The 27,198-nt window shown below is 33.3% G+C and overlaps 2 protein-coding genes across 2 annotated transcripts; both read left to right on the forward strand.

Moving 5' to 3' along the window:
• Positions 1–10,552: 10,552 nt before the first annotated feature.
• LOC132173891 (AT hook motif DNA-binding family protein) lies at positions 10,553–18,886 on the forward strand. The gene is made up of 5 exons (XM_059585562.2): positions 10,553–11,269; positions 11,347–11,399; positions 13,716–13,847; positions 17,540–17,701; positions 17,894–18,886. The coding sequence occupies exons 1-5, from the start codon at positions 10,768–10,770 to the stop codon at positions 18,164–18,166; spliced, it is 1,122 nt and encodes a 373-aa protein (XP_059441545.2). The 5' UTR covers positions 10,553–10,767; the 3' UTR covers positions 18,167–18,886.
• A 2,566-nt stretch (positions 18,887–21,452) lies between these two features.
• On the forward strand, positions 21,453–22,162 carry LOC132176350 (uncharacterized). Its single transcript, XM_059588530.2, has one exon. The coding sequence runs from the start codon at positions 21,677–21,679 to the stop codon at positions 22,064–22,066; it is 390 nt and encodes a 129-aa protein (XP_059444513.2). The 5' UTR covers positions 21,453–21,676; the 3' UTR covers positions 22,067–22,162.
• The last annotated feature ends 5,036 nt before the right edge of the window (positions 22,163–27,198 follow it).

Consider the following 27,198-nt stretch of genomic DNA (forward strand, 5'->3'; position numbering starts at 1 on the left):
AAATTAAAAATTCCTTCTAAAGCGTATGCATTTCATAGAAATGGACCCATCAAAATTAATATGGTAATAATTTCATAATGGTTGGTACAAACAAAAGAGTAATGCTAGGTACCATATTTTTATCCTCCTAAAATCCTCCTAAAGTTGATATGGCTTTCAAAATCACCTTTAGATCAAAATTCAAGTATGATTCATCTAAAATTTAATGGTGATTTTAAAAGCCCCATCAGCTTTAGGAAGATTTTAGGAGGATAAAAAGATGGTACCTAGCATTACTCCGAACAAAATCATAACATTATACACCAATCTCATGAAAACTAGGAATCATTTCGGAATCAATGTCAACCAATTGGTTATAGCTTTCATTATTTGAACATGTACATAAAGACCTGCTTTCAACGGGCGAAGCCAATAGGAAGAAAACCATTATCCATTGGTACCGGAGTAGGTATATTGGGTGGAGAAAAAGTTGCTCCTCCGTATCGAATAAAGGACGCTCTGGTAGCTAAATGAGTGAATATCTCATTTGGCCAATATCCCAATGAGTAGTTATGAAGTTTCAACCACCAATTTCCAGTTAATTTATCATACTGATCGAATATAAACAAATATAAATTGGTTCCATAATTAATTAATTGTTGTTAACATTAACAAAAGTAGGAGGATTGGAGATGGCCATGAATGCATTAATTACCTGTGCAATGGTAAGATTAACACCGAATTGTTCTCCATCATAAACAGAAATAGAAGTAAAAGCTTCACCAGGGTAATATCGAGGATGCACTTGCATATAACCCCAATTCTCTTGGCTCAAGCCAATTCTCCCTACTACTGTCAATGTACGTGTCCTCTACCCATTCCCCCACGTGGCAAACCCACGTGGCTGGTAAGCAAATTCCAAACATATTCTCCCATTTGTGTTCTTTCTCTGATCTTTTTGTGGCACCAGATATATATTCTAGTCAGTGTAATAATGGGAAGAGATTTCTGGTGATGCTGATGAGAGCCTTTATGATTAAAGGAAATATTCGCAACCATCTTTATTGACAGTAGTGGGGGAATGGGTAGGGGACACATACGTTGACAGTAGTGGGGGAGTTGGCATGAGCCAAGAGAATTTGGCAATGAACGCGTTCCACACTTCTGACTTCATTCCATATATGAAATGTACTATGAGAATAATATATATATATATATATATATATATATATATATATATATATATATATATAGAGAGAGAGAGAGAGAGAGAGAGAATAAAATGTTTGAAATTACTGAAAATTATAACTAGATCTCTAGTGATCTTTTCCATGACGAGCTATATGTTATATTATAGTGAATGAATTTTGAATATTCTTAATATTTTTTCTTTATTGATTGTATTTAATTTGATTCCATATGAGTTAAACATAATCTTAAATCATTTAAACTCCAGCCACTCGATATGTTCAAGATCAACGATCGCTAACAGACCGTTTCATTGTGAGGGCATGTTAAGGATATAAATCTTTAGAATATATGTTAATTTTGTATTCCCTACATCAAGGGACTTAGATAATATTTGTTAATCATGATTTAAGGGATATCTTTGTATTTAAAATATTTAAAATCACATGTAAAACTCTATAAATAGAGCTGTATACTAAGATCATATAATCAAGGAAATATGTAGCCTATTGAGACTTTAGTGTGTAGATGTAGGCTATATGCCGAACCACTTTAATCTTTGTGTCTTTCTTTATTTCTTTAATTTCATATTATTTCGCATTCTATACTCATCACATTTTGAGATCTTATATGGTATCAGTTGAGATCTTATACTATACATTGAATTTTCTATTTTGAACAGTTTGGTGTTTTACAAATTTTATGTATTTTAAGTGATTATAGTGTTACGTACGTGCCTAAAGTGGTATGAGAAACTAATAAGAATGATAATTCAGTAGATTTTTTAAAGAATTTATGAGTAATTAAAGGTGCTCACAACTCTTATAAATACGGTTTGAAAAATTTCTTAACTAATTTTAATTCTTTTGTTCCATGGTAATGCGATATTTAAAGAACAAAATACAACAAAAGTGAGAGTCATAGGAAAAAAGACTTTAACGTACTAACATTAAGAAGGCATTTTGTATTTTTTTTTTATGAAAGGAGACTCGTGGGTTCTCAACTTCTCCTCTCCAGCTCTATTTATAGAGTTTTATATGTGATTTGAAATATTTCAAATACAAAGATATCCTTTAAATCATGATTAACAAATATTATCTAAATCTGTTAATGTATGGAATACAAAATCAACATCTATTCTAAAGGATTTATATACGAGCCTCTAGTGCTAAGTCTCCGATTAAAAGTATTTATATTAGCTTATATATATATATATATATATATATATATATATATATATCATTTCAAATTTATACTCTGCCATCTACTATATGTCTTTTATTTTTCTATCAACCACTTTTTTTTTTTTTTTTTTTTTTTTTTTTTAATTTGATTAAAATACCAAAGGGGGCCTGAGAACAAAAGAAGTACACCTAACTTAGTATTTCCTTGATAAAAAAATTATATTCAGATTATATATTTTTTTGATAAGTAAAGTGGAAAAATAAATGCACCTATATATTCACATATTGGTAAATGCACCTTGATAAAAAATAAATGTGGAAAAATTATATTCACATATATATTCAAATTATATATGTCGTATTAGAATAAATGATTGTGTTGTTTTTTTTTAAAAAAAAAAACAAAAAAAACAACCTTGAGGCAACGAGTTTTCAACTTTTCAATAATTTTCAACTTTTTTAGAATTACAGCTTAAATGTTTTTTTATTTTTATTTTATTTTATATGAATAAAATTTTCATTCAAAACACAAACAAAACATCCAAATACAGCAAAAGAAAAAACACCCAAACACACCAACAAGAAAGCTAAAACGCATTTCTTTTGACACCCAAACATAACAAGAAGAAAGCTAGAACTCATTTCTTTACATGAAACACACTAATTACAGCTTTATCCGTGTTTACAAAGCATATATAAGTCTATCTAAAGCCTATGTTAAACAAAAAAACATAATAATAAAAGACCATATAGACCCGTTCGTTCTACTTAGAAGATTGACGCGCTACAACAAGGACAAATCAATGGGCCGTTTTCCAAATAGGCGTCCATGCAATCACGGTGGAACACATGGCTGCATGAAGAGATAACCTAGAATAAGGGATATGATGACAAATAAGAGCACAATGGCCACGGTATTAGAGTTGGAGTTGGATTTGTGACAGGAGCAATGAGGGGGAGCAAGGAGGGGGAGGGGGCAATGAAATTTCCGGCATAAGAATTCTCATGACGACGTTTGTTGGTAGTGAAGTCTCAAGAGCACAGTAAAGTCTCAAGAGTGGAGAGTGGGATGGTTTAATGCAAACCAAGGACTCTTGGAAGGGAGTGTTTTAATGAAGAGAAAAAGTGGCTATATATATATACAATTTCTACCACCCGACTAGCATAATGCGGGTCTAAAAAACTACCCAAACCTGGATACCGTGGGGCAGGTCGGGGCGGGTCGGATAATTCGGGTTTGAGTTGTCACAAAACCACCTAAACCCGCATCATCCGACCTGCCGTGAGAGAGAATGAAAGAGGTCACCCGCATCATCCGCCCCGCCGTGAGAGAGAATGAAAGGTTAAGAGTGAGAGAGAAAAACCTGGAGCCATGGCCGTGGTTTTTTTTAATCACAGATGATGTGGGTGACCTCTTTCATTTTCTCTCACGGCGGGTCGGATGATGTGGGTTTGGGTGGTTTTGTGACAACCCAAACCCGCATTATCCGCCCCGCCCCGCCCCACAGTATCTAGGTTTGGGTAGTTTTTTAGACCCGCATTATGCGGATCGGGTGGTAGAAATTATATATATATATCCACTTTTTCTCTTCATTAAAACTCTAATCTTTGTGTTTTTCTTTATTTCTTTCATTTCATATTATTTCGCATTCTATACTAATCACATTTTGAGATCTTATATGATATCAATTGAGATCTTATATGGTATCAGAGCTAAAAGGCTAACGTCAATTCTTAGATCCTGGATTGTAATTTTCTTTTTTTCTTTAATTCATTTTTCTCCTCTAATCGTTTTCTCTTTGATTTTAACATGTATCAAAGAAGAAAACGATCTATGAGGTCCATTGCTTGCCAAAAAAAAAAAAAAAAACCAAAGAGGTAGATGTTTTGTCCCATTGTGGCCTATTTCAAGCCCATAGTTGACTCGTTTCGGCCACAGTCAAAATCCCAGCCAAAAGTTGCCAATGTCAAAATTCCGGCCAAAAGTTGTCGATGTCAAAATCCTGGTCAAAGTAACCGATGCCGGCCAAAAAGTTGCCGATGTTCAAATTCCTGCTACAGTCACCGAAATTCAAGTTCAAGAGCAGCTAATATTTCAAATCAGGCGCCATCAACTCCAGCCACTCGATATGTTTAAGATCAACGATCGCTAACAGACCGTTCATCTTGCGAGGGCATGTTAAGGATATAAATCTTTAGAATAGATGTTAATTTTGTATTCTCTACATCAAGGAATTTAGATAATATTTGTTAATCCTGATTTAAGGGATATCTTTGTATTTGAAATATTTCAAATCATATGTAAAACTCTATAAATAGAGCTGTATACTAAGATCATATAATCAAGGAAATATGTAGCCTATTGAGGCTTTAGTGTGTGGATGTAGGCTATATGCCGAACCACTTTAATCTTTGTGTCTTTCTTTATTTTCTTTATTTCATATTATTTCGCATTTTATACTCATCATATTTTGAGATTTTATATGGTATCAGTTTAACACTTTTTTTTTTTTTTTTTTAAAAAAAAAATGTTTATTTAATATTCTATTGTGAGTATGTAAGACCACATGTTAAGATAGAACTTCATTTTAGAAATATGTAAGTGGATACATTTAATCAACTCACTTTCTTCCTCTCCACACCCTTTCCTTCACTCTCTTTCCCCAGTTAAATCATGAGGACTTTCATTTTAAGTGTTAAAGCCAATATGAAATATGTTAAAAAACTTGAACTCGAAGAACATAAGCAATTTTACAATTTTTTTGGTCTGGTTTCTACTTACAAATTTTGTTTTGTTTTTTTTTTAAAAAAAATAAATAAAAAAAATAAAAATTGTATGTATATATATTTTGGACATGTTGTTCTGTAATCTATATAAATAAACTGTTTTTTAGGTGGTATGTGACTGGTGTGGGAATCCAGACATCTTGAGCTGTTCATTTAAGGGCATTAATATGAAGGTTTGTTTTAATCTTATTTTTCTATCATTTAATTTTTATTTTATTCATTTATTTAGTTTATATATATTATTTGAATTTTAATGCTTGAATTGTCTTCCAAAAAACAAAGACAAAAATGGAAAGTAAAACTTTACAAGATTGGGGATGGAGCAATTGTTCGTCAAGATGCTTTGAACGGAAATTTTGTTGAGATAATAAGACTAGAATGTTTTGGTGCCACACCAACCGACTTCGTGTTCGGCAGAGGATGGAAAATAACAACAGTAATGGTTTTATTTATTTTATTTCTTGTATGGAGATTGACAAATTCACTATTGAATATGTAAGACCGCGTGTAGGTCTCACATATTCACAGATGTGAGACCTACACATGGTTGAGTTCTCTTTGATTACAGTGGTTGAGTTCTACAGGCCAGGTCTTAGTATTTTAGTATTCACAGTAGAATATTAAATAAACAATTTTTTTTTTCTTTTTAAAAGAAAGTGTTAAACATTAAACTTGAATATTAAACGCATCGTTTGGGGACTTTGGTCTTATAAACCAAAATTTCCCATTTAGGGATTGAGGGGGGTGGGGGCGTTTTCCATAAACCTAAAATCATTCCATGAAATGAATCAACTTTTGCCATCATTCCCCCCTTCCCTCCCCCCCTGGTGACTTCACACATGCTCCTGTCACAACTCCCATATTGTTGCCATCGTGGTCTCATTTGTGATCATGTCCCTAGTTATTCTAGGTTTGCTATTTCTTATTTACCGTCAACACCTTAAGCACAACGGTGGCGGCATCAATAATGAGGTACAGAGAGTGGAAATGTAGCTTGATCCTCCCGTGTTGAACATCACTTACAACGTGTGTTGGTATTGCAAACCAGTGATTGCAAAATGTTCTCAAGAAGTCTCAAGAAAGTGGGATACAAACCAAGGACTACAAAATGTTCTCTTTCTTGAGGTCTCAAGAAAGTGGGATGCAAACCAGTGACTGCAAAATGTTCTCTTGGAAGGGTTTTACAGGATAATTTATGACAATCTTGTCTGATTACATATAATAAGACCATGATATGAAAGGTGAGACCAGAACACTATGTGAATGTCAATTAACAGTTCAATTCCAAATGCAATATTCAAAGCATGTACATGTACAATAGGGGAATATATTTTGATGTATGAACAACTAAATGATAAACGTGACTATGGGCAAGGGGTGGCAATGCGTTTTTGCATGTCGGGTTTGGGTTGTGCTAAGATATAGTATAAGATTATATAGGTCAATCGTAACAAGATCTATTTAATTAAACATGTCAATTCCCTCAATAACCTTTTTGGGAGGAAACTATTTTTTGGTTACCTTAATAACATGCCACATTTTTAAAAACAACCAAAATTGCTTAATTTGAGAATCTACTATTTATTTAAAATTGTTGAGGATCCTTTACAACTTTAAAGAAATAGTAGATTCTCAAATTACGCAATTTTGGTCAATTTTAAGCATCGAAATACTTGAAAAATATCACCTATAAAATATGTGATATATTTAAGTTGAGAATTGAGTACATTTTCATTAGTTTCTTGCTCTTTATGTTATAAAAAAACTTTAACCAAAAAATTGTCTTTTGAGCTTATGAAGAGTAAACTTCTATACTAAAGTGAAAATTAACCTTTTTGGAAGGAAATTATTTTTTGGTTAACTTAATAACACGCCACATTTTAAAAAATGACCAAAACTGCGTAATTTGAGAATCTGCTATTTCTTTAAAGTTGTAGAGGATCCTTTACAACTTTAAAGAAATAGTATATTCTCAAATTATGCAATTTTGGTCGTTTTTAAGCATTGAAATGCTTGAAAAATGTCACTTATTAAAAATGTGATACGTTCAAGTTGATAATTGAGTATATTTTCATTTGGTTCTTGCTCTTTATGTTTAAAAAAGCTTTAACCCAAAAATTGTATTTTGATCTTAAGAAGAATAAACGTCTTTATTGAAGTGTAGATTAACTTTTTTGGGAGGAAGTTGTTTTTTGGTTACCTCAATAACATGCCACATTTTAAAAAATGACCAAAATTGAGTAATTTGAGAATCTGCTATTTCTTTAAAGTTGTAGAGGCTTTACAACTTTAAAGAAATAGTAGATTTTCAAATTACACAATTTTGGTCGTTTTTAAGCATTAAAATGCTTGAAAAATGCTACTTATTAAAAATGTGATATGTTCAAGTTGATAATTGAGTATATTTTCATTTGGTTATTGCTCTTTATGTTTAAAAAGGCTTTGACCCAAAAATTGTATTTTGATCTTATGAAGAATAAATGTCTTTACTAAAGTGTAGATTAACCTTTTTGGGAGAAAATTATTTTTTGGTTACCTCAATAACATGCTACATTTTTCAAGTGTTTCAATGTCTAAAAACAGCTTAAGTTACATAATTTGAGAATCTACAATTTTAAAAAATTGTAAGGGATCATGATCCTTACTTAGAAGGGAACAAAAAATCAAAGGTGGCTTTCTCATAGGCGGCCTTTCTAAATAAAGTAAAGAGTATCAAAACTGAGGATAATGTTAGTTGTCCATCTACCCCAAAGATAATTGGTTAGTATTTACTTTTACCAGCTCATAGTAATGAGTTTTTTTTTTTTTTTTTTGGTAATTATCTTTTTCTCCATAAACTATAACACATTGTTAATTTTTCCTTATGAATTGCCAACCTTATTGTCTAACCATATCAGATTACCATTTTCTTCTAAAAACCCCTCTTTCGTCAATTAACCACGTTACAAAACTTGAAAAGACTCAAATATCCTAACTTTATATACAAAAATTACATATAATATCCTTAAAATTAAACAAATATATATAAAATATTATTAATGTATGAGTACTAGTTTCAAAAAACATAAATATATTAAAATTAAAAAACACTTATAATTTAATTTATATATAAAAAAATAAAAAATAGTTTAAAAAAAGACTTAAATTAAAAAATATATATAAATGAAAAATCAGTCCATATGGTTGTTCTAAATTAAAAATCCATCTGTGTGATATAATAATAATAATAATTCAGAGATTATCAGGGATATGCCAAAATAACAATTTAGTCTCTATAATCACATTCCGTCAAAATACTTGACAGATTCCAATAGTGTATCACATCATCGCAAATAGAATGATGATATATTTTATTCTTAATTATAAATAAATTAAAAATATAAAAGTTATTTTTAAACAAACAATTTTTTTTTTTTGTTTTTTTTTTTGTTTGAGGTTGGCAGACACCCCATTGGGGAAGGGGGTGGCCCTTTCACCTAGTTGGGCCCATTGGGGTTGGCTGTGCGCCACCCCCAGGCAGATCTAGGGGTGGCCCGACGACCACCCCACCTCAAGGTGGTCAGGGGTGGCCGCGCGCCACCCTGGTGGGTTGGGGGGTTGCGGCGAGCCACCTCTATGGGTGGCTCGTTGGCCACACTTCTTTTTTTTTTAAAAAAAAAAAAAAAATTGATATATTTATGTTTTTTGTTTTAATTTTTTATTTGGAGGTATTTTTGTCTTTTAATGAGATTTAATGTCTAAAAGAGAATATTCCATTCATTTTAACATGGTTGACTGATGGAATGAAGATTTTTGGAAGAAAATGGTAGTCTGATAGGATTGGGCAGTAAGATTGGCAATTCATGTGGAGAAATTGACAATACATTATAGTTGATGGGGGAGAGAAGGTAATTACCTTTTTTTATTTTTATTTTTTTTTAAGCTTTTATTAAAAGTAGTCTTTAAGGAGTAGCTTAATGGGCTGTGAATCACGTTTCATAAAACAGAGGTTACTAATTTATATCACCAATCTCATTTTTCCTCCCTCGGAGCTATAGTGGATGAACGATCGCGTGGGGGACCACACGGGCGCTTGCCTAGCAACCATACACGAGCCCTCGTGTGGGGACTCGGACGAGCGCTCGGAGTAGCTCAATGGGCTGGGAATCACGTTTTATGAAACGAAGGTTACTAGTTTATATCATCAATCTCATTTTTCCTCCCTTGGAGCTATAGTGGACGAACGCTCGCGTGGGGGACCACACAGGCGCTTGCCTAGCCATACACGAGCCCTCATGTGGGGACCAGGACGAGCGCTCGTTAACTTTTTGTTAACCACTGGTTTTTACCCGTGCGTGCCACCTGTAACTTTGAACCCTTTAATCTACAGTACACAAGTGCTCAAACCCTTTCAGAAATTTTCTTGCTATGCCTAACAAAAGTTGTGAACAGTACACGAACACTCACATGTGGACCACACGAGTGCTCGGCCAACCCCATTAGTTTTGGGTGGCACCCTTGAATGGTTTTTCGTTGGTGGCTGAACCACCCCCAAAATTGCTTTTGGGGTGGCTCAGCCACTTTGAACCACCCCAAATTTTTTTTGTAATTTTTAATTATATTTATATTCTTTAAACCACCAAAACATAATTTCAATTATTTTTTTTCTTGATATTCACAATTTTAAAAAAAATTTGAGAAGAATACAAAAAGATTGCACATCCAAACGAGCTCTAAGATGTTATAGGCTCTCCTTATTATTGCTTTAAGCATCATATTGGAAAAATTTTCCTTTAATATTCAAATTTAACAAAAATAATCTTCAGTATGCTTGTTTTAGTTAAGATTCGAAAAAAAAAAAAAAAAAAAAAAAAAACAAGAAAAAAAAGGTAAGGTAAGAAAGCGAACAGATCTCTTTGACCAAACTCCAAGAGCAATCAAAACTATAAGATAAATTTACAACATTACCATAGTAATAGTAATTCACAAATAAATTATAATTATTACCATTAGCATTAACATAAATAGTAATTCACAAAATCAGATTTAGTTTTTAGGTTTCTTTGCAATTTCAATTTAATTTTAAGATTTTTAATTTTGACAATTCTCAGTTTTTCTATGATTTCAAATAAGTGTCTCTACCAATCTACCATCTAATTAATTGACAATATGACATTTCAGGGGCAATGTTACGTACATGTAATATTAATTATTTGGTCTAACTTAGCATACCATTTATTAAATGGACAATAGATTGATAAAGAAACCTATTTAAAATCAAAGAAAATCTAAGGACTTAATTATTAAAATTAAAAATTTTAAGGATTAGATTAAAATCACGGACTGCATTTTATTTTTTTCCCAAAATAAAAAAGTGAGCGAAGATTCTAAATATAGCATAAAATTGCAAAACCCTAAAAAAATTTGAAAACCCTACTTTAAAAGTTCAAACAAGAAATTTGCGGCCCCGGCTTTCGTTCCCCGTTTTTTTAATTTCATTTCTACTCTCAACCCCTCTCTCTACGGGACGTAGGTTTCAAGTAGATACTTCACTGACCCAAATCGCCTGCATTTTACTCAACTTTCTTGGAATCCAAACAACCCCACAAGAAACCTAGAGAAAAAGAAAAAAAAAAACGAGAATTCTCGTATGGATTCACGGGAAGCTCCTCCTCCACCTCAGCCTCCGAACATGATGGTGGGCCCTACCTCATACCCCATGACCGCCACCACCGCCGCCACCAACAGTTCCAACAATTCATCTATGATGATCAGCCCCAACCCCAGCGGCGGTGGGCCGACGATGATCCCTCAACCTTCCAGTGCCAACCGATTCCCCTTCAGCTCGTCGAAGCCGTTGGATTCCCTCAACAACAACGCCGGTCCGTACGACGGATCGTCCGGGTTCAGCATTGACGCATCGTCGGCGTCGGCGGGGAAGAAGAAGAGGGGCCGGCCGAGGAAGTACTCGCCGGACGGCAACATTGCGCTGGGTCTGGCGCCCACGCCCATTTCCGCTTCTTCCGCGGCCAATCACGGGGAACCCGCTAGTGCCAGCGCTGGCAGCGGCCCTGCATCTATGTCCGAGCCTACCCTGAAGAAGCACCGCGGCCGTCCTCCCGGCTCCGGGAAGAAACAGTTGGATGCTTTGGGTAAAATGTTGGATTTTGTTGATTTTGTTTGTTTTGTGTGTTTGGTTTGATTGTAGATAGTTAATTTGGTGTGGCAGGAGCGGGTGGGGTGGGATTTACTCCGCATGTTATTATGGTGAAAGCTGGCGAGGTAAGTGATTGAATTTTATTTATTATTGAATTGCGGTGGTGTTGGAAATACATGAATTTTTTTTGTAATACATCTTTGGTTCTAGTATGGAAAATGTAGGCAGTTTAGGGTAGGAATTATGTTATGTGCGAGTTGAATGTTTTGCTTTGTTAAGTTCAGTTGCATATATTAATGACATCTAGCTCAATGAAAGATGATCTTTGGTTAGTTTATTGATGTAATTCTTTGGAAGGTAAGTGTGAAGGGTTCTCATGAACTTTAAGCTTGAAATACCTTAGTTGGCTTGTTTTGTAAATTTTTTGTGGCTTTTAAGATTCAAATTCTTTCTTTTGAGTCTTTGCCACTCATATTTGTACTCATCATAAGAATTAGGTGTTTCAATTCTTATGTAAATTGTACACAACAAAATGGTTTTGTTTCCATGCTCTATTTCAGTGCCTTAATGGTTTATTTGCTTTCCTTGAAGTAAAAAAGCAAACAGTTTTACAAAATGAAGCTCATTCAACTTTTTTTTTTTTTTTTTTTTTTTTTTTTATTAAAAAAAAAAACTAATTATACTTGAGTAAAGGATTATTCCCCAAATTGGGTTGGCTTCATGAATCCTTTGTCAACTCATTGTGTGGCGATTTTTTTTATGGTATTTTTTTATAATAATAATAATTATAAAATATAAAATATAAAATATAAAATAAAAAACTGTACTTGCACACCTGGTAGCTTTATTCCTTTTGGTTCAAAGGGTGAGGGTACGTTGGAAGTATTTCTGTTGACTATTTTTATGGGGGCTTGTATCATATTTCCAGAACGTTTACTTCACGATCTCCCATGCCACTTAGAATGCCAGTTCAATGTTTTTGTGCATAACTTAGTCAAACAATTGAGGCATAATCCATTTGATATCAAACCTTAGATGGTGGCACTAAGGTGTCATAATATGCAAATCTGGTAATGCTAACAAGGATTTGAAGGATTTGTAATTTCAACTGATATCTTACTCTGCAAAACGGCTGTTGCATAAACTTATCCATTTAATCTAAAGCAAAAATTTCAGTTGATTTTGTTGCGAGTAACAGTGGATAAAAGATGGGATTTATTCTAATGTTAGTTTTTGTGGAGATTATTTATAATTAACAAAAGGGAAAAGAACCAATGGATATTGGTTATGTTAATCCAATGAGCAGAGAAGGTAGCTTAACACACACAAATGGATATTGGCTATGTTAATCGAATGAGCAGAGAAGGTAGAATATGTAGTTCATTTAATAGGCTTTGATATTATTATTATTATTATTTATTATTATTAATTTTTATCGTTAATAAGCTTTGAAATTTTAAGCACATACTGCCTACTCATAAGGACTTAATTGTTTACGTCCTAATAAAGAACTTAACTTAAATGGTGTCCAACATTGAGACTGCGTGTTTTAGGTGTGTTCAATAAGCTAATTAGATTTATGTATCCGAGGTTTGATGACTTTCAAGTTATTAGGTTTATCGTGCATGTCTTAACTTTTACTTATGTAGGAGCAACTGAATATAATTGAGATGCTCATGGTAGATGCTTGTACATTCCCTTGCACAAGAATTTGAATCATTATTAAGTGTTGAATCTGAATTTGTTCCTAGTCCAATTTTTGGTATTTAAGATTCAGTGTGTATATTTGTATTGCCATCCATCAAGAATTTGAATCAGTCTTGCTGTTGATTTTCTGAGTTTTCATTTGGAACTCAGTGGCTGTAAGAGATTGGATGACATTTTAATGATGAACCACATGTACTTTCAGGTCAGCCAAAAAGTTTAGGTTTTGTTGGGCTTATTGAGTGCACATAATGTTTATTCGAATCCATTGTTGTAGGGCAAGAGGACAGATTGAGGCATGGAACTGTGTATGTATAAGTTTGGTGTTTTCTAACCTGTATTAAAAGATGCGCAAATTCAATTGACTTTCAGATGCAGCTAATGGAATTAAATAATTGCTGTGTTTTTATTGAGGACTTTGTTTTGGGGATTACATGTGTAATTTGTAACATGATGAAACCCATGATATTTATTAACCTATAACAAAATAATGTGTTGAAAACGTAATTCTTGATATGAATGTGAGTGGTTAGTGTTTAGAGATGTTTGTGTAAATCATTGAAGCTTGTGAGTGAAGCCTTGATGATGTTAAAAAGTTGTATCCTTCTTGTAACTTCTAAGGTGATGTACTTTTATGATGTTATATTATCAGTTGTAACTCTTAGTTGGATCTTAGAAGGGTGCTGTTTATTCAAACTATAATATCCTTGTAATTAGTCTGACATTGTAATTTGCAGGATATAGCAACGAAGATTATGGCCTTTTCACAGCAGGGGCCACGTACTGTTTGTATTCTCTCTGCAAATGGTGCCATCTGCAATGTTACCCTTCGTCAACCAGCAATGTCTGGTGGTACTGTGACATATGAGGTACCTTTCTTTTCTTATAAGATCCATCTTATATTTACTAATTATTATTCATGTACAGCAACATGGGGACATGTATATGATACAATAGGTTTAACTAATGTAGAAAGGTCCTAAAAGTTAGGGCTGGGTATCGGTCGGTTAAGACCGGTTAATGGACTTATCGGTCGGTTAACCGATAAGCTATCGGTTAACCAAATCTTAACCGATTACCGACCGATAAGAAGTCTTAACCGAAAATTATCGGTCAAATCGGTAATCGGTTAACCGGTCGGTTAATCGGTCGGTTAAACCGGTTTGGGCTTTTGTGGGCTTTTTTACTAATTACTAATTAGGCCAAAAATTAATTTGAGAATTGCTAGGTTGAGTTTTGTGGGCTTTTTATTAGGCTTTTTTTTTTTTAGTTTATATTAATATAATAAACTCTTTCTCTTACTGGGAGCATCATCTGAGATTGCTTCATGAGCAGAAATGCAAAATCGGTTCTACTGTTCTAGCTTTTGGAAGCCCATTTCGTTCCAATGAACAAAATATGTCAACCAAAAAATCAAGCTTTATCTAATTCAAAATGGCAAAATTGAAATTCTTCATTGGAAGGAAATTCGACGTCGTTTTGGTTTTAACTTTTAATAATAAATATAAAATTTTAAAAATTTAAAAATTAAAATAACTTATCGGTCATATCGGTCATATCGGTCATATCGGTTAACCGATAAAAAAATTTTAACCGACCGATAAGCTTATCGGTATAAAATTTTTAACCGATTACCGACCGATAACTATCGGTTACGGTTAATATCGGTTCGGTTAAAGTTGGTAATCGGTCGGTAATCGGTAATCGGTTAATCTGCCCACCCCTACTAAAAGTGAAATATAATCTAATGAGGACAATAAAGTGCACACATAAATACAAGCATAACTATGTGCGTGCACATCATGTCCTTGCATACTACTGAAAACTTATACTTGCCTTTTCTTTTATGATGTCCATGCGTTTTCAATATTCGCGCATAATATAAAGGCTGTGTTGATTTTCTGTGCTAAAATGTAACATCACTGCTGAAGCTTTATCAGTAAGAACTAATTGCCTCCAATATTGACAGTGCTGGTTCCTTTTGTTGTTTAAAACATTCTCTGTGAATTTTGAATAGCATGGTTTGAATGAAATAGGCAGAATCTGTGGCCCAGCTTATGCTATTACTAACACTTAATATCTAGAAAATATTTCTAAGATTTCATTTCATTATTAATTCAAGCCTTCAAGGTGTATAAAAGACTGTGCCCTTTAGTAAAATGGATATGCTTATATCAATTCTGAAATAAATGAAATATGCTTGAAATCTAAGTTCCACCCTGACACTCGTTGAAGTGTTTTGAGTTATATCTGATGCCAGGCATGCAGAATTTACGAGGGAAAAAAGAAGAATAGTCCAAGCATGCAAAAGTGCTTATATTTTTCTAGTATATTGATAATTTCTTTTCATACGTAATAGATATTTTCATATTTGATTTTTTTATTTTTTTTATTTTTATAAATAATCGAAATATCATTAAAAGCGTAAGGCACCCTCAGGTACACATGAAGTATACAAGAGAAGCCATCTAGCTGGTAGGGGAAAAAAGAAGAAGAAAATCGTGATAACTATTCACCAAAGGAGGAATACACGAGTGGCTTCGCAGCTATGTTATTTTTAAATTATGGAGGGAAACTGTTTCTAGGTACTTTTACTAGCACGGTTGTACTTGGGACTAGGTTTTTTTTTGCACAAATAGTACCTTGTTTATAGAGGTCGATTTCAACCGAAGAAGCAGTGTCTGTGGTCTGTTACATGATGAGGTCGTGATTGAATTGAAAGTTGGCTATGCAAGCTGATATGACCTTTTGTTTAGAGCTTCCAACTTCTCTCTATCTCTTGCTCACACGGGAGGTTTTTATTTTTATTTATTTATTTTTTTGTTTTGGGGGGAGGTGGGGATTGTTTAATAATTCTGCTGTGTCTTACCATAAATCTTTTGCCTCTATTTACAAATAAGTTTTCACGGCATATTGCAACATGTGATGGATCTTATCATATTAGATGCCTTGGTGACAATAAGAGCCAAAGATGCATAAATGGAGCTAACGCTATTTTTTTTTTTTTTTTTTTTATAATAATTGATTGTCCTTCCTCCGGCCAACCTCCTCCCCCCCTCCTCTTTTCATTTGAAAACCATGGAGAGAAGTGGAACAAAATGAAGCATCTTTAGGAACTTCTATTTCATCATATTGGCAAAGAGATTGGAATGAAATTTGACGAGTGACATCCACGACAATAAAAGTTCCTTATTTGAAGCCAATCATATTATTTCATCTTGTGGAAAAAAGATAATGAGAAAAATGTGTAGTAGTCTAATGGCATAGGATAAGGAAATGTAGTGACTTGAATTATGTAGTGAATTAAATGCAAGTATTGGACAGGTTTAACCAGGGGAGAATAAGGGAAGAGAGGTTCGAAGTACTTTTTGATATTTACGATAAGAATTCTTCCCCCCTCCCTGCGTCACAAGAAGGATGCCTTAATTTGGAATGGCACGATTATTAAAGAGAAGGTGCAAATATAGTTATCTTTCTAAAATGCCTTTTAATGGATATTGGAGGCGACACAACTTTGTGAATCTTGTTTGCTTTTCTAAAAAATGAGGGTGATACTGGAAATTAAAGAAGCAAGGCTATCCTAAAAACGATAAGGGATCTAGGGAGTGACTTTCTTGATCTATAGTTCCTCTGCTTTCTCTCTCTTGACCAATGCTCCGGTTTCCCTCGCTCAAGAGATCAGCTGTTGTGACACAGGTGTATCAAGGAAGGTAGGCACATGGGGGGGGGGGGGGGGGGGGGTTGAGAGAGAGAGAGAAAACTCTCCTAAACTAAACTTAAGCTACATAAAATTTCACAATTGAAGCAATTTTTTTAGGCACATGGGGGGGGGGGGGGGGGGGGGGGGGGGGGAGAGAGAGAGAGAGAGAGAGAGAGAAAACTCTCCTAAACTAAACTTAAGCTACATAAAATTTCACAATTGAAGAAATTTTTTTTAAAAAATTGCAATTGCTTCCCAGCTTCAGAGCAAGCTCGTATGTAGAGACTAATGTTTATGCAAAGAAAGATCACCTCAGGGCATCTTTCACACTGGAGAAATCCACTTTTGATACTTCAAGATGGCTTTTACAGAGTGGGATTAATCCTGTTATTAAGGATGGGAATATTCTCTCTCAATTTTGATTTGTCAAACTCGTTTGACCTGTCTTCTGCTTAAGATGATACTCTGCAGCTGTTTTGATTTCTTGTTTACTGCATGTTATGGGATCCTATGATGGTATGATTTACTATAATGCTGCTAAGAACATATTTAATTGAATTAGTTATTCCTTCCAAACCGAAATAGTTGTTTTTGTTTGAAACTGCACACTATTAATAAAAAGGTAAAGATACAGTGGCTTTCTTCAAATGTCTTTTACTTATATGCTTTTTGAAAGAAAAAAAAATGAGAATGAAGGTGGATATGCATTATAGGATGTTCCAAGACTGAAAGTTAGTTATTTAAATTTGGTCAGAGGGAGTATTGTAAAGCAGACAGTATTTATAGAGAGGAAAAGATAAAAATGGCAATCGCAGCAAATCAGGCGGTTTGAGTGTGTTATGGTGTCATTTTTGTTTGCAGGGTCGATTTGAGATAATCTCTCTATCAGGTTCCTTTTTGCTTTCTGAAAACAATGGCAATCGCAGCAGAACAGGCGGTTTGAGTGTGTCCTTGGCAGGGTCAGATGGTCGAGTTTTAGGTGGGGGTGTTGCAGGAATGCTAATGGCAGCATCGCCAGTTCAGGTATTGCTTCACTGTTATAATATTGTGTCGTCTTTTAAGTTATGATGAATTATTCACCTGCTGCGCATTTCAGAAGCTTTTGAGGTGGACATACAATGTGTTATAATAGGGATAACCAAAAAGTGTACAGAATTTGCAAAGATAGAAATACATTTTATTTTTGTATTGTAACTTTGTCTTAATGACTTCCAGGTCATTGTGGGTAGCTTTATTGCGGATGGAAAAAAACCAAACTCGAATAACTTGAAATCTGGGCCGTCTGCAGCACCGGTACCCCAAATGTTAAACTTTGGTGCACCTCTTACGGTTGGCAGCCCTCCCTCTCAAGGGGCCTCAAGTGAGTCATCAGATGATGATGGTGGTAGCCCTATTAACAGAGGCCCTGGATACTTCAGTAATACTAGTCAGCCCATACATAATATGCAGATGTATCATCATATGTGGGCTGGCCAAGCTCAGCAGTGAAGATGCTACCTGTTTAACGGTTTAGCTTGCTTGGTTATTGACTTGGATACCTTCTGCATAGTGGATAGAGGTGAAGTCCAAAAGCTAACAGAATGCTCCATTTTGAGGCAGCGATGGAGAGAGGTCTATTTCTAGTTCTCTTGCTCTCGGGTAACTTTGTTCTTTTAAGTTAGTCCCTTTTTTCTTCTTCCACAAGATTGAAAGATAGCTATTGTTGATAGCTGAGGAAATGCACTTGATTTTTAGGATGTTGGTCAGATCAAATTGCTTTCTAAGTATTTTGATTTGCATCTATTGTTTCCTGTTAGCGGTTTATGGACTTTGATTTGCAGACTTGTTATAGAGTATGAGATTTATAGCAGTTCATTAGGAGTTTAGTGCCGAATCTATTCCTAGTAATTTCACCATGTTTGGGTTGTATCTCTACATTTTCTGGAGCTTCAGTTTATAGAACATTCCACTCCCTCATATTATTGATGATGGTTTTGGGTGATTCTGATTATAAATATATATTCAAAATATCTTTGGTGATCGCTACCGTTTGAGTAGTGTGATCCAATGGTCAGTGGTAGGTGGCCAACGGGCATTGAGGTTGATCAACCATGAGGTGTGTTTTTCTTTTTCTTTCGTCAATTCTTTTATCTGAGGGCATAATTGAATTTTCATACTCTTTTCTATTAGCTATTTGGCAAAATGTTAATGATGGCATGATTGTACTTTCACACTCTTTTCTATTAGCTATTTGACAGAAATGTTAACAAAGGTCTTGATCAAATGGTGAAAAAAAAAAAAAAAAAAAAAAAAAATTAATGGTAAAAATCGAGAGAGTGAATGTGATGGAGAGATGAGCGATTCAAGCATAAGAGTTGAGATTGAAGGGTTTTTTATTTTTTAGTCTTAGTCTCTTGAGTTTTAATTTTTTTAATGGTAAAAACAAATTTAATTTATACCACTCACCTACGGATTAAACAAGTTGATCAGAAATTGACAAGTTTATTAATTGTCTAATCAGATCAGCCCGATTTGACTCAAATCTTAATTTACTAATATTAATTCGTTAATTTCGTGTTGAATTTGTAAGTAGTATTAAAAATTGGCGGTCCTAATTATAATGGTATAGATACAATTGAAACCAAATGTGAAAGAAATGAAGATTTAAGCTTTAGAGGGGATAGGAGATTGCTAATTGCTACGAAAGTTTTGTCCACTTTCTCGCCATTTGGGGATTCTACGAGTAGTTCAATACTCCTAATGAGTTATATTAACTGCATATATTATTATATAAAGAAACTTAAAATTGGACTTTCATTTCTTTCAAGAAATTGGGATTAGGATCTATCGTAATTATACAATTTAGTACAAAATTTGGGTTGCTCGGCCACCTCTTCAGATAAACAGATTTTATATGAACTTCTCATATTACTTATTTAAATGACTAGCAATTTAAACAAATATTTGTGTGCATCCTTATCCAAGAAATTTGACCATTGCTACTAAATATTCTAAAGTTGAATCTTCTAAGAAATTTCTTGTGCTTTGCTGACCTGAGCACAGCTACATACCTAATTGTTCTAGCTCACATCAACAGTCCATGATAAGTGCCGACATTTTCAACCTAGAACCCACCACGAAACCAACAAAAATAAAAATAAAAAAGCAAAGAATTACTTATGTCAAATTAGAAAATTTTCTTAAATAAAAAGAAAAAAGAAAAAAGAAAAAAATTGATATAATTGAACAAGTCTTGGAAAAAAGAAAAAATGAATACTAAATTACGTATTATATGAAGCAAATGCACACAGTACGTTACATTTGATTTGACTCGTTAATAACATGACTAATTCTTTTATTGGTACGTAGAAATGACCCAGTTTAATAATAATGTGTTTGTTGATAAAATAAATATACATATTAAAATAGTGAAACATAACACTGCTTTACTTTTGTTAATATTTCTAGAAACATTTTCCACCATAAAACAAAAAAATCAGCAGCTTTGCCTAACGCGCTTCTCTTGGTCTTTTCAATGTAACACTTGATGCGACGTCGTCTGGAGCTGACATAGAAGTCGTCCCAAATCCACTCTCTCTGTCTCACGCGCTAGAAAGTTTTTTTTTTTTTTTTTTTTTTTTTTTTTTTTTTTCAAGCGACCAAGAATTCAATTTGAAAAAAAAAAAAATGGTTCAAGGTAAAGAAGGAAAATATAATTTAGGACTTAGGAGCAATGCTACCATTTTCCTATTTTTTGTGTCCGTAAAAAAATAACGTGACTTTTAAAATTATAATTGGGCATGTAGTAGATTACTATTGAATTTTAATTAAATAATGATTTAAATGTTATCTTATTTTTTAAAAAACACAACAGAAACTTATATAGAATTGCCCAGATTTTAGAGTAGAGTTAATGCAAGATCTAGTAGTCATTGACTCACTGGATAGGTCATTTTTTTTAAAAAAAAAAAAAAAAAAAAAAAAATCAATGGCTATTAGATTTTGCTACGTCAATTTTGTGAAATGTTTATATAATATATAACATTATTTTAAAGTTTATTTTACAATTAAAATTTTATTTTATTATATCTAATAGTAAACGTAATGTCAAGTAATTTAAAAATTGTAAAAGATGGTGAAAACATATTTTACAAATATGAAATAAAAAGGATCATATTTTCTATATATATTTTTTAAAAAAAATTAAAAAACCTATCACTATGGTGAGGAGGTTAAAACGACTAAAAAAAAAGAAAAAGAAAAAGGGAGACTCATAGTCATAGAGCTTTTATTATATTATTAGAAATTCCCCATGATCCTATCAATCGTTAATTATCATGAGAGGCAGAAAAAATTGTCCAAGTGTTACATTTATTTTTATGCCTCCCATTGAATATACTACCTCTTTTTTTAATTATTTTCTTTTTTCTTTTTTGTTTTATTTTATTTCCGCCAACATCAACCTTAATAAGCATGTGACGTGCCTGCAAATCAATTATGTTAAATTCAAAACTTTATTTTTTGAAAAAAAAAATAAAAAAAATCACGCACTGCACTCGCCATCAGACAAAAGTGGTCTCTCTCTCACGCTCCTTATGGTGTAAGTCGGCAGTCGTATTCGGATTCCTAACACCTCCAGGAGCTTCTTCCAAACTCCAACGGCTCTATTTAATTTCCAGCAAATAAGACATCAGGATCCCAAGCGCATACCGACATGCATATTAAAAAAAAAAAAAAAAATTCATTGGTTAGTAAATACTCTTTAATAGTTATCTCTCTAGCCGTTGGTTAATTTGGCCTATTCAAACCGACCCTTTCAGCCTCTCTTTCTCATCAATTCCTTCGCTTTCACTCCCAAACAACCAAAACCCAGAATATCCCATACCTCACAACCAAAGATATTAATATATATATATATATACATACATTTACCTATATATAATCTTCGACCCATTTCACGAGGCCATTTTCCTGTTGTCTGAATAATTGACAAAAAGAGTAGTGTATTTTTTTTTTCTCATGGATTGCTTGGTCCTGCCGGTGAGTATCTTCAGAAAGTGCTACACGGGGGGGTCACGACCGCTAGGCTACCGGCGGTTGACCGACGATGGGTTCGGCGAGTCGGGGCCGTTGGTGACGGTGGTGGTCGGCAAGGAGAAGAGGGAGTTCTTGGTGGATCCGTTTGTGTTGGAAGAGAACCCATTTCGGATTTTAATCGAGATGATGAAGAAGAAGAAGAAGAAGGAGGATGAGGTGGAGGATATGAAAAGGAGCGAGAAAAGGGTGATTTTTGTAGATGTTGATGCCATTTTGTTCGAGCACATGTTGTGGTTGATGTATAATGATTGTTCTTCTTTGTTTAAGCTGAACCTCAAGGAGATAATTGATTTCTATGCTCATGATTTTTAGAGAAAAAACCCAGAATTAAGGCATAGTTTATACTATATATATTTATATTTATGTACATGTCCATGAATACAATATCATCTCATGATCCCTGCTTTGATTTTCCAACTCTTTCTTCTTCTCTCTATTTAATTTCCATCACTTTTTTTTTTTTTTTTTTTTAATTTATTATTTTTACCATATTTTAAGGAATTTGCAATGGGTTATTCTATTATCTCATGGATTTACAATTACTTTTCACGTTTAATTAGGTTTGAGGATTGCTACTAATACAAATCTTTTATAACTTTTGCTAATATATGATTGGAAGGTATTAGAAGGCTTTATATCTTTTCTTCTAATTATATGGTGATACGTCTTAAAAATTATATAAAAAGTAGTTATAAAATAACTATAAATGTTATATATTACAAATCCTTTGAATCAATGAGCCCTTAGAAAAAGAAGAAAATTAAACGCGGATGAGCACTACCACATTAGCTAGCTAAGTGAAATGGGGTGGAAGGAGAATGTAGTATATATATATATAACATTTCTCTAAAATAATTGTATGTGTAGCATTACTTTATGCACTATTTTGTATCCTAACATTTTCTTAAATGGTCCTCAAGAGATAGCTTAATCAGCTAGGAACCACGCCTAATGAAGCGGAGGTCACTAGTTCGAATTCTCCCCCCCACCTCTTGTGCGGACATCACACACAAAAAAAAAAAAAAAAAAACCTTTTCTTAAATGAGTAATGCTATTTTTTTACATCAATTTTAAGCTGTTGACGTAATTGTCAACTATTTAAAAAAAAAAAAAAAATTAATACATCACGTTAGCGTTATAAAATGAATATAATAACGGCTGTTAGTTGAGTGAGTCTTTTTTTAAATATTTTTTTTCTCATATATTTACCAAATAATATAAGTTGTAATGATCTTTTTTTTTTTTGATAAAAGTTGTTGACTTCTTATGATAAACTTTCAAGCAACTAAAACAGACTGCTCTAGTGCTAACAAATCACGAATACATTTAGGTGGCATATCACGCCAACTCTCAGAAATACAATTCTGCACAGCATGTTTGGCAAGAATGTGAGCCACTCGATTCCCTTCTCTCTTCCCAAATGTAATGTCGCTTTTAAAATTATCAATAAATTAAAATTTAATAATGATAATCTAAATTTAATAGTAATTTTAAAAGCCTCGTCTCCAAGAGGTAGCTCAATCGGCTGGGACAACGCTTAATGAAGCGGAGGTCACTAGTTCGAATCCCCCTCCCCCCTTCTTGTGCGGACATGTCAAAAAAAAAAAAAAAAAATTTTAAAAGCCTCGACATCATATATTTAGGGGAACTAAAAAAAAAAAAAAAAAAAAATCTTTGTGTCATTACTCATCATATAAATTACAATGAGGTGCATTCACCATACGACCGATCCAACGGCAAACGTTTGAAACATCGGCGGAAGCCTGTTACTTCTTCTCACCTAATGGTTTTTGTCGGTGAAAAAGTCAATTTCTTTTTGTTTACATTATAGGGACGGCTGAACCAAACATTGAGTAAATATTTTTACCGAAACAAACTTTGATTAGTGACTGCTTTAACAAATAAATATAATTAGAATGAACACCTACTGACCTTTTAGATCACTTCAAAGCTAGGCCCACATTTAATGGCTGATGTATATAATTACAAAGAACACCGACATTTATGACTGATGTAACCAGAAAAAACATCGACATTTAAAACTGATATCATTAATCAGATTAAGATTTCTTATTATTAGACTATTTGAATTTCAATTTTACATAAATTTTAAAGAAAAGAGAGTTGCGGGATCCAATTGCTTTTAGGTAGATTTCGCATTTTAAGTTGTGGGGAAGAGGCGAACCCTATACTCTTGTCTCTTAAGTTAGTTAAATTTGAATAGCAACAATGATTTCATCCTTGATAATCATTTCTTAGATTGGCTAAAGTCCAATTTATGTGTCACTCATATTGAAATACGCAAGAAATACACATGCAACTAAAGTGCCATTCACCTACCTATTGTGACCTTCCATGTACGTCAATGGGCAAACTTGATTTTTATAACGTTGTTTGATTATCCGGAATCCCTTCAAGGTGGGCCACTTCGTACACTTATGTTTAGATATACTCGAGACCCATGCTTCGCACCCCTCTCAACATGCACCAGTTATGTCTCGGGCCTTGTCCGAAGGACTAACTCCAAGAGACAGTTTGGACTTAGTAGATTTTGAACTTAAGAGCGTAAAGAGCACTCAAAGTCCTAGACTTCAACCAACTAAGCCAACCTTCTGGAGTTAAAGTTGTTATATTTAAAGGTGTATAATGTATATGATATTAATGGCAACACATCTTTTTAAAAATTTATATAAGATGACATTATTTACACCAATAGATATACAATAACTTCAAATCTTGGAATGGATATTTCATTTCAAATGAAATGAGAAGGATCCTTAGCAAGTGGACTTGGTTTTCATGTAGTGAAAGCTACATTAAATGGATTCTGCAATATATTCATTCCTTTTGAAAAGAGGTCATTAAGTTTGGAATATGCATGGAAGCATCACCAAGAAATAATTGTAATAAGTTTGGAATATGTATGGAAGCATAACCAAGAAATCAATTATATTGCAAAATATGCTGCCTTCAACCTTCACGATCAAGGACATATACATTAACATAGGTGCCAATGCCTTTTTATACCCAACTCAACAAAATCCAGGCTTATGGCAAAGTGGCAAGAGTTTTATATATATATAACTCTAAAAGTAGCCCCACATAATTCTTCGGTGAAATATTAACTAAATTTAATAAAAATATAAAAAGGATTAAAAAAAAAAAAAAAGAATAAAGAAAAAGAAAACAAAGAACTGAGACACCTCTAGCTAGCACCATTTTTTTTTTTTATATTCCTTAAAACTTTGTTTTTAATCAATACAAAGTTGAACTTATAAAGTTATAATAACTTATGAAATGTCCCTTTATCTGTTTATAATTTTGAAGGATATGATCTAATTATTTCAAGCCATGTTCAGAAGAAAAAAAAAAAAAAAACTTTTGGAGTAAATCGATAAAATTTTACATGTTCAGAAAAAAATTAGCAGCACGGTTAAAATATTTACTGAAAGTAGACGAAAGAATCTATTTGATAATAATTAGAAAGAGTAAATTTTAGGGATCTTTTAGAGCATTTTTCAAAAAAAAAAAAAAAAAAACCGTTGCTTAGTGGATGGGGCCTGAGGCTTTGTAGTTCCAAGGGCATGAGGTCAGTTGGGCCACAATAATGGACTTCTCAATAGCCTTGGATATAGAAAATGCCCATCATAGACTCATCATATCATGGGCTTGAATGCATAGCCTTTTAAAATGGGCTTTTTTTTTTTTTTTTTTTTTTTTTAAAGTAAAATGGGTATTTCTAGTAACATACAAAATTGTCATTCTCATGAATGTTTTTCCCTCCTTGAGCAAGCTTTTATAGCGTCCCCGGTTCTTTTGAATGTTGTGAAGGGACGTAAGAAGAAAATGAGAATGATTTTTAGCATTATACTTTTGTTAATTATAAAGCCCGAGCCCGAGCCTGAGCTTGAGTGTAGCTCGAAATCAAATCATGCTATGAAAAAGTAACCTAATTGTCAGCCTTATCTGTCAATACCTTCGGCCCAACCACTTAGATTCTCAAGGTTGGCTTGGGCTGGCCTTGTTAATTAAATTGCCCAACCATGGACATTCATACATATATAAGGTTTCCATTTTTTATTTGGAGTGGCGTGGAGCTTCAATATCAAGTGCCCAACTTGGAAATTTTTTTTTTTTTTTTTTTGGATGGAAATGTTGATGTCTCTGTTCCTGCATAAATATGATGGTTTTTATATGGAAAGTAAACCAAAATTTATCGGCAAAGCAAAATGTTTAGAATATTATAACTTTTATTATAAAGTCATTTACAAACTAATGTGACTTCAATTATAAATTGCCACATCAGTTTGTTTATAAATAAACTTGTAATAAAAACTATAGGAACACCCTAGTGCCTATACCTTACAACTTATCCAATTCAAATTTCGTCCTTTCTTTCCAGGCTATATATATATATATATATATAGAGAGAGAGAGAGAGGCATCAGTGAAGGTTAATTTGAAAGTGATAGCTTTCTATTTCGATTTTATAATTAATTAATATGGTTTTCGTCCTTTGTTTCTAAGCTAATAATGGACCACATGTCAATGTTTTTTCGGAAAGTAATGTTTTCCTAAGAAAAAGAAATTGCGAGGTCCTTCCTTTTCTGATCAAGTTAGAGAAATCAGCTAGCTTTGTTTTCTTTCTGCAGAAATCTTTATCAGGCTCTATGAAAGCCCTTAAAATTTTATCTCTTTTTTTTTTTAATTTTTTATTATTATTTTTTTATTTTAAGACAACTAGAATTATCATATATAGTTTGAGACTAGACTATATATTATACGCTGATGGGAAAATAAAGGCAAGTCATGGGCATATTCAATGACATTTTGCTCTCTCTCAACCCACCCTTTTTCCAATATACATTCCCCAATGCCACAAATCCCAGGTCCTACACCTACTCCTCGCCATCTCTACTACCTTTTTTGTGTTAAGATGTTATTCTTTCTCTCTTTGGAGACTTTAACTTCTTTAAGCATGTTTTTAGGTGTAGCTGGTGATCACTACCACCAGTGCTCTTATAGTACAGAAGATTAAACACCATATCCCAGAAATAAAAAGAAATTAAAAAAAAAAATTGATAGCATGTATAACCAAAGTAGGAAGCAAAAATAATTCGGGATGACAATTCGTGTTCGAGTTGTATTGGACGGGTAAGATCCTTCAACCCTAATTCATTAATTTCATGTTTGGTTCGTGTCGAGTTCAAGGTTGTATAAAAAATTGTCAACTAGCTCTAATATCGTATATTGGGTTCGAGTCGTGTCGAAGTACATGTACAAGTCATGAGCATATATAACCCACAACCAATTTAATTAAATAAACCAAAATTTTGAAATTTAATCCATTAATTTCGCGTTGGATTCCAAACCTAAGCAGATAATGATTCATATATATATATATATATATATATATATATGGGGAAAATGCAGTTTACCCCCCT

Source organism: Corylus avellana, chromosome 3, assembly GCF_965113065.1.
Source record: "Corylus avellana chromosome 3, dhCorAvel1.hap1.2, whole genome shotgun sequence".
Classification (NCBI taxonomy): Eukaryota; Viridiplantae; Streptophyta; class Magnoliopsida; order Fagales; family Betulaceae; genus Corylus; species Corylus avellana.

What these genes read in the sequence shown, in the direction of transcription:
- LOC132173891 (XM_059585562.2), top strand. Translation starts at nt 10,768, where the DNA reads ATGGATTCACGGGAAGCTCCTCCTCCACCTCAGCCTCCGAACATGATG. An exon ending in GAAACAGTTGGATGCTTTGG is followed by an intron (nt 11,270 to 11,346) that starts GTAAAATGTTGG and finishes TTGGTGTGGCAG; the next exon opens with GAGCGGGTGGGGTGGGATTT. An exon ending in TTATGGTGAAAGCTGGCGAG is followed by an intron (nt 11,400 to 13,715) that starts GTAAGTGATTGA and finishes TGTAATTTGCAG; the next exon opens with GATATAGCAACGAAGATTAT.
- LOC132176350 (XM_059588530.2), top strand. Translation starts at nt 21,677, where the DNA reads ATGGATTGCTTGGTCCTGCCGGTGAGTATCTTCAGAAAGTGCTACACG.